Source organism: Panthera tigris, chromosome B3, assembly GCF_018350195.1.
Source record: "Panthera tigris isolate Pti1 chromosome B3, P.tigris_Pti1_mat1.1, whole genome shotgun sequence".
Taxonomy (NCBI): domain Eukaryota; kingdom Metazoa; phylum Chordata; class Mammalia; order Carnivora; family Felidae; genus Panthera; species Panthera tigris.
In genome coordinates this window covers 146,341,763-146,356,358 of record NC_056665.1, presented here as the reverse complement: position 1 = coordinate 146,356,358, position 14,596 = coordinate 146,341,763, and the positions used below count along the sequence as shown (strand labels likewise).

Sequence of the window (14,596 nt, the reverse complement as noted above, 5' to 3'; positions counted from 1 at the left end):
AAAGGCAGCCAACGGAATGGGAAAAGATATTTGCAAATGACATAACAGACAAAGGGTTAGTATCCAAAATCTATAAAGAACTCATCAAATTCCACACCTGATAAACAAATAATCCAGTGACGAAATGGGCAGAAGACATGAATAGACACTTCTCTAAAGAAGACATCCAGTCAGCCAACAGGCACATGAGAAGATACTCAATGTCGCTCCTCATCAGGGAAATACAAATGAAAACCACACTGAGATACCACCTCACGCCAGTCTGAGTGGCTAAAATGAACAAATCAGGAGACTATACATGCTGGAGAGGATGTGAAGAAACGGGAACCCTCTTGCACTGTTGGTGGGAATGCAAACTGGTGCAGCCATTCTGGAAAATAGTGTGGATGTTCCTAAAAAATTAAAAATAGGTCTACCCTATGTCCCAGCAATAGCACTGCTAGGAATTCACCCAAAGGATACAGGAGTGCTGATGCATAAGGGCACTTGTACCCCAATATTTATAGCACCACTTTGAACAATAGTCAAATTATGGAAAGGGTCTAAATGTCCATCAACTAATGAATGAATAAAGAAATTGTGGGATCTATTCACAATGGAATACTACCTGGCATTGAGAAAGAATGAAATGTGGCCTTTTGCAGCAATGTGGATGGATCTGCAGAGTGTTGTGCTGAGTGAAATTAGTCATATGGAGAAAGACAGATACCGTATGTTTTCACTCTTATTTGGATCCTGAGAAACTTGACAGAAGACCATGGGGAAGGGGAAGAAAAAAAAAGTTAGAGAGGGAGGGAGTCAAACCGTAAAAGACTCTTAAAAACTGAATAAACTGAGGGTTGATGAGGGGTGGGAGGGAGGGGAGGGTGGGTGATGGGTATTGAGGAGGGCACCTGTTGGGATGAGCATTGGGTGTTGTATAGAAACCTATTTGACCTTAAATTTCATATTTACAAAATAATCTTATTTAATTGTCATTACTATGTTTTTTTTAGTTTTATGTAAAATTTTTCAAATTCTATTTTATTTCCATCATTTTACTTTAGTCTACTATATTATATTCACTTTTTCAAATTATCAAATGATTTTTTTTCTTTTCGTTATCTTTATTCTCTTTTTCATTTCTTTACTTTTTTCTTAATTACAGAACAAAAAATTCATATTTATTTTTAATTTTTATTAAAAATATTTTCTTTAATCTTTTCTACTATATTCTTTACTTTTGTGTATATTATTTTCAAATTCTATTTTACTCCCATCTACCCATTTTACTCTACTTCAGTGTATTCATTTTTTCAAATTCTCAAATGATTTACTTTGCCCCCTGTTTTTCCCCTAATCTGTCAAACCACTTTCAACACCCAAACAAAACATACCTAGGATCTAGCATTAACTATTAGATTTGTGTGTGTGTGTGTGTGTGTGTTTAATTTTTAATGTTGATATTTTTGTAATTTTATTGTTTTATTTCAATATTTCTACTTCATTAATTCCTTTTGTCTCTTCAAAATGACAAAACGAAGGAATTCACCCCATAAAAAGACCATGAAGAAACGACAGCCAGGGATTTAACCACCACAGGTACAAGCAAGATGTCTGAACCAGAATTTAGAATCACGATAATAAGAATACTAGCTGGAGTCAAAAATAGATTAGAATCCCTTTCTGAAGAGATAAAAGAAGTAAAAAAATAGCCAGAATCAAATTAAAAATGCTATACCTGAACTGCAATCACAGATGAATGCAGCTGTGGTAAGGATGGATGAGGCAGAACAGAGAATCAGCGATATAGAGGACAAACTTATAGAAAATAATGAAGCAGAAAAAAGAGGGAGATTAAGGCAAAAGAGCATGATTTAAGAATTTGAGAAATCAGTGACTCATTAAAAAGGAACATCAGAATCATAGGAGTCCCAGAAGAGGAAGAAAGAGAAATAGGGGTAGAAGGGTGATGTGAGCCAATCATAGCGGAAAACTTTCCTAATCTGGGGAAAGACACAGACATCAAAATCCAGGAAGCACAGAGGACCCCCATTAGATTCAACAAAAACTGGCCAGCAACAAGGCATATCATAGTCAAATGCACAAAATACTCAGGCAAGGAGAGAATCATGAAAGCAGCAAGGAAAAAAAGTCCCTAAAATACAAGGGAAGACAGATCAGGTTTGCAGCACACCTATCCACAGAATTTTGGCAGGCCAGAAAGGAGTGGCGGAGTCTATTCAGTGTGCTGAATCAGAAATGTATGCAGACAAGAATTCTTTATCCAAGAAGGCTGTCATTCAAAATAGAAGGAGAGATAAAAGTTTCCCAGACAAACAAAAATTAAAAGTTTTTGACCACTAAACCAGCCCTGCAAAAAATTTTAAGGGGGACTCTCCCAGGGGACAAAAGATGGAAAAAAAAAATGTATATATATATATATATATATATATATATATATATATATATATGTATATCAAAAGCAAGAAAGATTAGAAAGGACCAGAGAACACCATCAGAAACTCCAGCTCTACACGCATCATCATAGCAATAAACTCATATCTTTCAACACTCACTCTAAACCTCGATGGACTCAATGCCCCAATCAAAAGACATAGGGTAACAGAATGGATAAGAAAACAAGATTCATCTACATGCTGTTCACAAGAGACCCACTTTAGACCTAAAGACACCTTCAGATTGAACATAAGGGGATGGAGAACCATCTATCATGCTAATGGTCAACAAAAGAAAGCCCGAGTAGCCATACTTATATCAGACAACCTAGACTTAAAAATACTGTATCAAGAGATGCAGAGGGGCATTATATCATAATCAAGGGGTCTATAGATGAAGAAGACCTAATAATTGTAAACATTTATGCGCCAAATGGGAGAGCACACAAATATATAAATCAATTAATCACAAACATAAAGAAACTCACCAATAGTAATACCATAATATTAGGAGACTTCAACACCCCACTCATGGCAATGGACAGATCATCTCAACAAAAAATCGACAAGGAAAGAATGGCTTTGAATGACACACTGGACCAGATGGACTTAACAGATATATTCAGAATATTTCATCCTAAAGCAGCAGAATATGCATTCTTCTCCAGCGCACATGGAAGGTTCTCCAGAATAGACCATATACTGGGACACATGCAAAATGAAATTTATTATCTTCTGTAGATCTGTCTTATGTCAATTGAATCCTTAGACCAGACAAAGAACACAGAAGCAAAGAAGGAAAAAGCTTTCTGCTCCTACAAGTTGCAGATGTACCCATAAAAATTAGGTAAGAAAATGAAATAAAGACATGTAAATCAGTAAGAAGAAAATTATTTGTTTGAGAATCACATGAACTTACATATAGTGAAACCTTAGAAACTCCACAAAAAAAGTATCAGAACTAATAAACTCAGGAAAAGTTCAGGATACAAATCAACAAACAAAAATATGTTGTATTTCCATACACCAAAAACATAGTATGTGAAAAAACTAACAACATCACACAATTGAAAATGGCACAAAATGGAGCACCTGTGTGGCTCAATCCGTTAAGTGCCTACTGTTGATTTTGGCTCAGGTCATGATCTCATGGTTCCTGAGTTTAATTCTGAGGCAGGGTCTGCAATGATTGTTTACAGCCTGCTTGGGATTCTCTGTCCCTTTCTCTCTCTCTGATCTCTCTCTCCTTCCCTCTATCTGTCACACAAAAATAAACACACATTAAAATTATATGGCACAAAATAAAGTATTTAGGATTAAATTTCACTAAAAAGTAAAATAGCATACCAAACATGATGTGCTGGGAGAAAGACATGTAAAATGGCAAACACAGATGAAAAGATGACTGTGTTCACAGATTAGAATTATTTATATTATCACCGCGCCTTCTGCAAGAAGTGATCTAGAAGTGCCTCTCAAACACTAGTTTTAAATTTGAAACAAATCTAAGTCTGGAGCCTGATATATAGTCAGAGGATATGCAAATAAGGCCCTCCCTGTGCTGATTAAACCAGTCCAGCTCCATCCCTGCAGCTGGGAGAGGAGCCCCAGCCCCGGGAGTCCCAGGTGTTCCCATTCTGTGATCAGCACAGAACACACACACCTCACCATGGAGTTTGTGCTGGGCTGGGTTTTCCTGGTTGCTCTTTTAAAAGGTAATTCACGGTGAATGGGAGACACTGAGTATGTGAGTGGACATGACTGAGAAAGAGTGGATGTGTGACAGTTTCCTGACCAAGATGTCTTGTGTCTGCAGGTGTCCAGTGTGACGTGCAGCTGGTGGAGTCTGGGGGAGACCTGGTGAAGCCTGGGGGGTCCCTGAGACTCACCTGTGTGGCCTCTGGATTCACCTTCAGTAGCTATAGAATGAACTGGGTCCGCCAGGCTCCAGGGAAGGGCCTGCAGTGGGTCGCATATATTTATACTGATGGAAGTAGCACATACTACGCAGACCCCGTGAAGGGCCGATTCACCATCTCCAGAGACAACGCCAAGAACACGCTGTATCTGCAGATGAATAGCCTCAAGACCGAGGACACGGCCACATATTACTGTGCAAGAGACACGGTGAGAGGACCTCACTGGGAGCCCACACGCAAACCTCCCTGCAGGAGGGGATCAGCACCACCAGGGGGCGCACACTATGCACAATTTTGCTTTGTGTTCCCAGGAGCAGGTGCAGATGGAGGTTACAGGAAGGTTTCCTGTCAGGGTCTGGGGCTTCCTCTCCACACAACAGTTTCTCTAGGGAGCCTCTCTGGTCACAGGATTCTGTGTTTATCTATTAACTCTCTGAATTAGCAACTGTGTTGTCATAGGAAAAGTACCCTAACATGCACAAAGACACAGTTGTTTGCATTGCTTACTCCTGTCACTCAGTATGAGTGAATTGCAGATTTCCTGATGCACAACGGCTGAACCTTTTTTTTATAAAGTATTTTTAACGTTTATTTATTTTTGAGACAGAGAAACAGAGCGTGAACGGGGGAGTGTTGGATAGAGGGAGACACAGAATCTGAAACAGGGCTCCAGGCTCTGAGCTGTCAGCACAGAGCCTGATGCGGGGCTTGAACTCACGGACCGCGAGATCATGACCTGAGCCAAAGTCAGCTGCTTAACCGACTGAGCTACCCAGGAGCCCCAACAGGAGTCCCAGATGCACTCACTGTGCACCCAGGCCTACAGAATCCCCCAGACTCCCATTATCGTCACCCAGCACTTGTCCCAAACAACGTGACACTTCCCTCCTGGCACTTGCTACTCAGGGCTTTAAAAGAGCTACAGCTTTATTCAATTCCTCTAAACAAGAGATAATTCATCTCCATGTATTAGTCAGGATTCTCCCCAGGAACAGAAACCAAGGAACCTTGGTTTCCATGACTAAATACATTGATAAGCCCCACATTCCACTCTCACATGCTGGAGACCCAGGAAAACCAGTGGTGTAATTCTCATCTGATTCTGAACTAGTTTCTAGTCTCAGAATGTGAAGAGCTGATCATGTAACTCTCAGAACAAGGCCCAGAGGAGACCAATGTTCCAATTCAAACATGCACATGGGAAGTAAAACTGAGGGAATTCCTCCTCCCTCTGCATCAGTTGCTATACAGAACCTTAATGGAATGGGTGATACCCAGGCAGACAGAAACCACGGATAGAAATGCCAGTCTCTTCTGGAACACATCACAGACATCCACAGAAACAGTGGAGAGTCTGGGCACCGATGATGCAGTCAAGATGACACATAAAGTAATCATGACAAGTCAACCTCCTGTAAATGTGCAGTTCAAAGACTGAAGATTTAGAAGTCCATGCCATGACTGGCATGGAGCCCGGTGGGCATAGCTGTGCTTCTGTGGAGAAGGAAGGCAGAGTTGCATAGGGGGCATTGTGGTCTGAAATCCCCTGGGGGACTTGGGGAGAGACAGTTCCCTTCTCAGGGTGCATTTCGTAAAAGGTGTATTGCCTCTCGTGGGGCAGGAGAGCTGACAGGCACCATTGCACTGCCATTGTCATTTCATAGGTGACTCTGTTGAGAGCAGCTAACTGAACGCTGCCTTCTTGTTGTTCTTCACCATGAACTCCAAGCCCCTAGTGTTCATGCAACTGCCCTTCTGGGATAACTAGCTCCAGGCACAGCACAGCAAGACCCTCTCACAGAGGATCAGTGGGGTCCCAGTCATATTGAGTTCATATAATTTGGAGTTTTGAAATCCAGCTAGAGCTCCTGAGATAAAACATAAGAGCCCTGTGCCACCAGGTGGGCCAATGGTTTGGACACAGACAGGGTGAAAGCAGGGTTCTGATGGAAGCCTGGGACCCACAGGTACAGATTGTTCTGTGTGAGGGCTTCCTGAACAGGGGAGGCTGGGAACTCCAACTCAAGGGACTAGACATGGAGCTGATGCCAATATTTCCTCCCACCAATCAGCATGGACAGAATTCAGTGAGCAGCACAGAACTTCCCAGTAGAAGCTGAGCCACTGACACCAAGCTATACCCCCCCTTGCCTTCCTCAGGTGCTTCCTTACTAGAGAAAGAGGGCCTGGAAACCAGATCAGCACTGCGCCCCTCCTTCAAAAGATGGCATATACCCCAAAGGCACCAAGTCTACTGACCATATAGTGAGGCATAGCTTCACTTCTAGGGGAAATAGGAATTAGCCTCTTTTAACAGGCAGAACAAACTCACCTAGTTAAAACTCACAACATTGTGGACAATGTCTAAACACTCATCACTGGAGACAAGGAGAAGCTCTGCAGAGGACTTAGCTGAGGGACAGAGCAGCCAATAAACGACAGCACAGTGCACACAGAATATGCAACAAATGCTTCCTAAAGCGTCAAGCCCTCAACAGCAATTGAACACTTCTCAATAAAGACACTATTGTAGAAGCAGAAAACAAAACAGGATTTTCTAAAACACTTAAGAAAGCAGAGTCATAGACATACACCATGATGGTGGAATTCATCCCAAAAGAAAAAACGATAAAAGGTCATTGCCAGGGATATTATTAAAGCACGTATAACTAATATGCCTCAAACAGAATTTCTAAAAACTCTCACAAGGAAATAGAATTTTTAAAAGCTATCATAAGGATACTTGCTGTGCTTTAGGAAAGCATAGGAGACATGAAAGTAACCCTTACTGCAGATAGAAATGACCTAAAACCTAGTCATGTTGAAATTTTAAATGTTGTAACCAAGATGTTTTAACTCTCCACAGACTAAACCCTACAAATTCGGACCCCTCTGAATGGAGAGTTGTTGAGGCCATAATCTCACATGTGTTCTGACAGGAGTTGTTCCCTCCACTGTCCCTGGCTCTGGCTCTCTCCTGCAGGTGAGGAGGAGTAGGTTAGGAATCCTCCGCTGAAACCATCTGTCTCCTGCACCTGACTCTCCCACAACATGAGGCCCAGACCTTCCCACACTCAGCAGGAAATGAAGTCAGTTGTGCCAGAAGAGATCTGCACCTTGGTTTAGGGAATTGCTCCAGCTCCCCCCCTGCCCTGGGCAAAACTCTGCAGCTGCAGGTGGGGACAAAATAAGGGCTCAGTTTAGGGGTGAGTGGCAGCTGCACTTCTTTGAGGCTTGCTTGTCCTGGTGGCATGAGACCCCTGCCGTACAAGTCAGGTCTGGGGCGACCAGGCTCCCAGCATCCCTAGTGGACTGTGCCCAGAGCAGAGCTTCCTTCCTGGGAGTGGGGCTGCAAACAATGAGTGAGTCCCACATCTCAGTGGCACCTGCTGGGGCTTGGCCTCAACAGCAAACAGCTTAGGGCCACTGACATCCTGTCCCTCTGGGAAAGAGTCCTCTGAACAGGAGCTGGTCACCAGGAACCCTGGTATTGGTTGCAACAGTCTGGAGGGGAGGTTGCAGCCAGGCTCAGTGGCACATGCCTATAGTCCCAGCTCCTTGCACTGGAGTTTCCATTTGCTGAGCTGGGGTGGGGAAGGAAAGGCACATACCTTAGCTCAAAATTCTAGCTTTGCCGTCTGTCAGTATATTTTCTGGAATAAATGTTTCTTCATGGGCTGAATGCCAACAAGGCCATTTGCAGACACTGTAAATACATCATTTGAGATTTTATTCATATTCCACATAGTAAACATTCAATGTAGTATTATTTTCAGGTGTAAAATATAGTGATTCAACATTTCCATACAACACCCAGTGCTCATTATGAGTGCGGCCCTGCAACCCCATCACCTACTTCCCCAAACCTCCTCCCACTTTCTTCTGGTAACCATAAGTTTGTTTTGTATAGGTAAGAATCTGTTTTGTTGGGTTTATATGTTCCATGGGTTAAGCCTAAGACTCTTGATTTGGGTTCCTGTCTTGATTTCATGGATCCTGAGATCAAGCCCCATTTTGGTTTCTGCACTGACAGCAAAGAGACTGCTTGGGATTCTCCTTCCCGCTTCCTCTGCCCCTCCCCCCATTCTATCTCAACATAAATTTTAAAACATTTAAAAACGTTTATTTCTTGGTGTAGCTCTTCTCTCTTCTTTGTCCCATTTCCCATTTGAAGTTTCTTAAATTCTACATATGAATGAAATCTTATATTTGTCTTTCTCTCACTTGTTTCAGTTAGCATAATACTCTCTAACTCCATCCGTATCATTGCAAATAGCAAATGTCATTCCTTTCAGGGCTGAGAAACATTCCAGTGTATGAGTATGAGTGTGTGTGTGTGTGTGTGTGTGTGTGTGTGTGTGTGTGTAGATATACCACATACACTTTACCCATTTATGAGTCAATGCTTACTTAGACTGTTTCCATAGCTGGGCTGTTTTTGATAGGGCTGCTACAAACATAGAGTTGCAATCCCCTTTAAATTAGTATTTTTGTATCCTTTGGGTAAATACCTAGCAGTTCAATTGATCAATCATAAGGTAGTTATATTTTTAGCATTTTGAGGAATGCCCATGCTGTTTTCCAGACAAGCTGCACCAGTTTCCATTCCCACAAGCAGTGCAAAAGTGTTCCCCTTTCTCTGTATCCTCACAAACACCTGTTGTTCCTTGTGTAGTTGAGTTTAGTCATTCTGACAGGAGTGAGTTGATATTTCGTTGTAGTTTTGATTTATATTTCCCTGATGATGAGTGATGTTGAGCATCATTTCATGTGTTTATTGGCCATCTGTATGTTGCATTTTGGAAAGTCTATTCATGCCTTCTGCTCATTTTTTAATAGGATTATTCAGTTTTGGAGTTGGATTTTATACTATATATAGAAAACCTAAAAAACTCCACCAAAAAAAAACCCCACTAGAACTGATACAATAAACCAGTAAAGCTGCAGCATACAAAATCAACATACAGAAATTTGTGCATTTCGATACAACAATAATGAAGCAGGAGAAAGAGAAATCAAGGAATTTATCCCATTTACAATTACACCAAAAACCATAAGATACCTAGAAATAACCCTCCCTAAAGAGTTACAAGAGCTTTACTCTGAAAAACCTGGGACATTTATGGTACAAATTGAAGAAGACACAAAGAAATGGAAAAATATTCCATGCACATGGATTAAAACAAAAAACATTGTTAAAATGTTGATACTACCCAAAGCAATCTAGACATTCAATGCAAATAATTGAATGCAAATATCCCTGTCAAATAATACAAGCATTCCTCACAGACCTAAAACAAATAATTCTAAAATTATCATGGAACCACAAAAGACCTTGAACACCCAAAGCGAGCCTAAAAAAGGAAAAAATGGAGGCATCACAATTCTGGATTTCAAGCTATGTTACAATGCTGTAGTCATCAAGACAGTATGCTCCTGGCACAAAAAGAGACACATAGATTAATGGAACAGAGTAGAAAACCCATAAATGGTCAACTAATCTTCAACAAAACAAGAAACAGTATCAAATGGAAAAATGACAGTCCCTTCAACAAATGGTGTTGGGAAAACTGGACAGTAACAGGAAACTCTAATGGAACCAGACCACTTTCTTACAATATACACAAAAACAAATTCAAAATGGATGAAAGACCTGAATGTGAGACAGGAAACCATCAAAATCCTAGAGGAAAACACAGGCACCAAACTCTTTGAGCACGGTCAGAACAACTTCTTACTGGACATGTCCCAGATGCAAGGGAAACAAAAGCAAAAATGAACTATTGGGACCTCAAGATAAACAGCTTCTGTACAGCAAAGACACAATCAACAAAACTAAAAGGCAACTGACAAAATAGAAGATATTTGCAAAAGGCATATCAGATAAAGGCTTAGTATCCAAAATCTATAAATAACTTTTCAAACTCGACACTGAAAAAAACAAATAATCTGGTGAAGAAATGGTCAGAAGACATGAATAGACATTTTTCAAAGAAGACTTCCAGATGGCGAAAAGACACGTGTAATGAAGCTCATTGTCACTCCTCGGCAGGGACATACATCAAAACCACAATGAGATAACACCTACACCTGTCAGGATGGCTAAAATTAACATGGTGGGAATGCAAACTGGTGCAGCAATTCTGGAAAATAGTGTGGAGATTCCAGAAAAAAATTAAAAATAGAACTATCCTGTGATCGAGCGATTGTTTTACTAGGATTTATCCAAAGGATACCAAAATGCTGATTCGAAGGGGCACATGGACCCCAATGTTTACAGCAGCCCTATCAACAATAAGCAAATTGTGGGAGAGCCCAAATATCCATCAGAAGATGAATGCATAAAGAAGAGGTGGTAAATATATACGATGGAATATTACTCAGCCATCAAAAAGAATGAAATCTTGTCATTTACAACAATGTGGGTGGGACAACAACGTATTAACCTAAGTGAAATAAGTCACTAAGAAAAAGTCAAATATCGTATGATTTCATTCATATGTGGAATATAAGAAACACAACATAGGGGAAGGCAACATAAAATAAGATAAAAACAGAGAATAGGAAACTGGAAGAGACTCTTAAATACAGAGAACAAACCAAGGGGAGGGGGGTAAGGTGGGCTAAAAGGGAGGTGGGATTAAGAAGGGCACTTGTTGAAATGAGAACTGCGTGTTATATGTACGTGATGAATCCCTAAATTCTACACCTGAAATCAATACTACACTGTAGGTTAACACACGTAAATTTAAATTAAAAATATTACAAGAAAATTAAATACATACATAAATGAACTCTTGGGAGTACCGCAAAATAGCAAGCTTCTGCACAGTGAAGGAAACAATAAACAAAACTAAAAGGCAACCTATGGGATGGAAGAACATATTTATAAATGGCATATATTCAGGGTTAGGATCCAAAGTATGTAAATTTTTTAAAATTATTTTCACTTATCAGTAAAGAGTGTGTGTCCATGCATACTTTGTGTGAGAAGCAAAACTCGTGTATTGCGGTAAGATCTCACTGAAACTGAGATCCACCCTCTTCACTAAATTTTAACTGTACAGTACAATATTGTTAACTACACATGTAATGTTGTGGAGAAGACCTCTAGAAATTAGTCGTCTTGCATAACAGAAAATCACACCCCTTGATATCTAACCCTCATTGCGCCTCGCTGCCAGCCCCTGGCAACTGCCACTCCACTCTCTGTTTTATTGTTATCAAAACCCAAATTCAGCTGCCTGTTGCTGGAAAGGTCAACGTTCAAAGTTTTAGTTTTGGTAGGAAAGGAATTTGAGCCTTATGCACAAGGCCAGCCACTGGTGAGAATGCAGACTCCTGTCCAAAAGCCAACTCTGAGGTTTCTCCCTGACACAGGGGGTTTTAAAGGAGAGCATATTTAATCAAACAAGGGGGTTCCATGGTTGATAACGTGTTTTGATCATGTGCAGACTCCATGGTGCAAGCTGCCAAAGTTGCCTCCACTCCCTGGCATCTCCAGCTGAGGAGGGAACCACACATGCATGGGAGGAGACTGCCAGAGGCCAGGAAAGAACCCCAATAAGGGATTAGAGCGGAAAACCCCGGGGACTCACACATGGTCAGCAGTACTTTCTGTTCTCCCCAGCTGGCATAAAAAAATACTAAAATACAACCTTGTACTTCACCAATCATGACACAGAATACTGGGAAATGTTTCCTCAGTAAACTCAGAGGAAGCTTCAAACCAAAAACCAAAGGATCAAATGGCTTGAAAACTAATGTCTAACCAGAATGAGACATGAAAAACGACAAAGCTATTTTTTTAGTCACCTATAAAGGTAAAATTGACAATGTCCACCTCCATATCCCAAGGAAGTAGGAAGCATTGGTCTCCATAATGAGGAAAAGCAGTCGTCCATAGAAAGTGACCCAGCAGTATCACAGGACATGGAATTGGTAGAGAAGTTCAGGGTGTTAAAATTTCATAATCCATATTCACTAGCTGGAGGAAAGATGGAATGTGCTGAATAGAGCCATGTCTCTGGGTCCAAGTCCTTACTATGTCCATGTGAGCACGGCTTGAACTGGCTCACCTACTTCTCCCACATCCACCCCAGCTGAACTGTTGTGCAGGGTCACCCAATGCCACACCCTGGGACTGTTACTTACCCCACAAGTGGATCCCAGGTGCAGGGGACTGGCCACCCGGTACAGACCTCTGTTCTGTCAGATGGCCTAGACCTCACTTTGCTGAGGATCCTCCATTTATCCACTCTCACTGGCAGATGTCCCTGAGCAGGGGCATGAGGGTGGCAGAGGGCCAGGTCACCTTGAGGGCACCCCTCTTGCAGTTTGCATTCTGGGCAGTGCTGGCTCCTGTCCAGGGTTCTCAAGGTCGTCCCTCATGGCGCTACATCTCCTTGAGGTGGTAATTACAAAGAAGGAGCTGCACAATGGCAAGGGCATTCAGATGACTGGTTGGCTGTCCTGTAGCCTGTGTTTTGGGACAAAAGACACGTTATCCACATGTGGCCAAGGAAACCCTTTAGGTCCATACATCTGCTGATGATCACTCAGGATGATCAGGGAGACTTGCAAATGGACTACCCCTCCATGCCTCCAGACTGTTACTACCTCGGCTACCTGGAGGACATTCCTCTTTCCATGGTCACCATGGACACGTGCTATCAGGGCCTTGAAGGTATCATGAAGTTGGATGACCTTGCCTATGAAATCAGACACATCAGCGATTCCCAACATTTGAACACACTGTTTCTCAGAGAGTGGCAGACACCAATGCAATGGGACCTACTTATAACCTGGGATATAAGGAGCATAGGGACCCCTGTTCAAGCAAATGTCAGTACAGTCCTCAGGATCTCTAGTAAGTTGTAGTCATCCCATCACGGAATTTTGCTCTCAGTTCCAAAACAATATATAGTGTGTTCAACCACGGGTCAAAAGGTACCCAATTCCTAATAAGGCTAGTTAGCTTAATTGACTCATTGTTTCATGGGATTCATGTAAGTTACTATATTGGTTTCATGATAATTTATAATGAGAGAGATCCAGCTAACATGGGCAAATATGTGTTGCATCAGAGCCCTTTTTTTTTCAATACTATGAGTCCAAGGGTTTTCGAATTCTTAAACCACATTCATCCTTAGTTGTGATTCGAAATGGATTCCATGAAGTTAATTTCAGTCCAGTTGTATGAAGTATATGCCATCCACAAAGCCCCATCGTGATGGGTTATTTAGGCAGATATTACTTACTCTTGCCTGTCATAGCAACACATCAGATTGCAAAAAATATAGGTTTTTGGGTTGACACTGATGAATATGCTTGCCAGAAAAGGTCCAACTGCATTAGGACCCAATTCTCTTGTATACCTGAAGCTTTCAGGAAGTGTTCCTTCATTCATATACAGCACAAAATTAGTGGCATATTAGGCAAGTGCCTCTTCAACAACTGAATGGTGCATTGAAATAAAAGCCTGACCCACAGTCATTTCGGAAACTACTTGGCTGACCCAGGCAAGCATTGTGACTGCAGCTCCTTAGAGCAGTGCTATAGCAATCTATGCTGTATGAGTGATTGTATTTTAACCCCTCGGGACAAATGTAATACAGGCAGATGCTATACAAACTGCACCGATTTCGATGCTGGGACACTTGGCAGGCCAATCCAAAATATACGTGATCTTCCAGAATCCTGCCGTGGGGTGTCCTTGTCAGGCCCTGATGACTTCCATATGCAAGATGGAACCCCGTGCACTGAAGAGGGCTGCTGCTATCATGGGAACTGCACTCACTGCATTATGCACTGTCAAGAAATCTTTGCAAAAATTCTGGAAAGGTGAAGATGTCTGCTAGACCATAAATCAAAAAAGCAGCCGACATGGACACTGCAGAAGACCCCGGGGAATTCAACACTGAACCCTGTTCCCACACAGACGTGCCTTGTGGAAGGCTGCAGTGTAGGATTGTCACACATCTCCCTCAGCTGCAAAAGCATGTTGGATTCCATCCATCTGAGATCTCAGGGTTCTGGTGTTTGCGGCTGGGTTCATGTCATAGCACAACCGATATTGGTCATGTAAAAACTGATATGTCATGTGTTCCTGGAAACATCTGTCAGGACACCTACTGCAGTCGCCATGTGGCTCAGCTGAATTATGACTGTATCCCAGAGAAATGCAGTCACAGAGGGTCGTGCGACACTAACAGGAACTGCCATTGCCACATAAGCTGG

The 14,596-nt window shown here is 41.8% G+C and overlaps 1 protein-coding gene across 1 annotated transcript; it reads left to right on the top strand.

Moving 5' to 3' along the window:
- Nucleotides 1–4,035: 4,035 nt before the first annotated feature.
- LOC122239537 lies at nucleotides 4,036–14,204 on the top strand. The gene is made up of 4 exons (XM_042989290.1): nucleotides 4,036–4,153; nucleotides 4,255–4,697; nucleotides 12,920–13,043; nucleotides 14,080–14,204. The coding sequence occupies exons 1-4, from the start codon at nucleotides 4,108–4,110 to the stop codon at nucleotides 14,202–14,204; spliced, it is 738 nt and encodes a 245-aa protein (XP_042845224.1). The 5' UTR covers nucleotides 4,036–4,107.
- Nucleotides 14,205–14,596: the final 392 nt, after the last annotated feature.

Bases quoted from the DNA above. Each gene is read 5' to 3' on its own strand.
- LOC122239537 (XM_042989290.1), top strand. From the start codon at position 4,108: ATGGAGTTTGTGCTGGGCTGGGTTTTCCTGGTTGCTCTTTTAAAAG. The intron at 4,154-4,254 runs GTAATTCACGGT...TTGTGTCTGCAG, and splicing joins CCTGGTTGCTCTTTTAAAAG to GTGTCCAGTGTGACGTGCAG. The intron at 13,044-14,079 runs GTATCATGAAGT...TGTCCTTGTCAG, and splicing joins GTGCTATCAGGGCCTTGAAG to GCCCTGATGACTTCCATATG.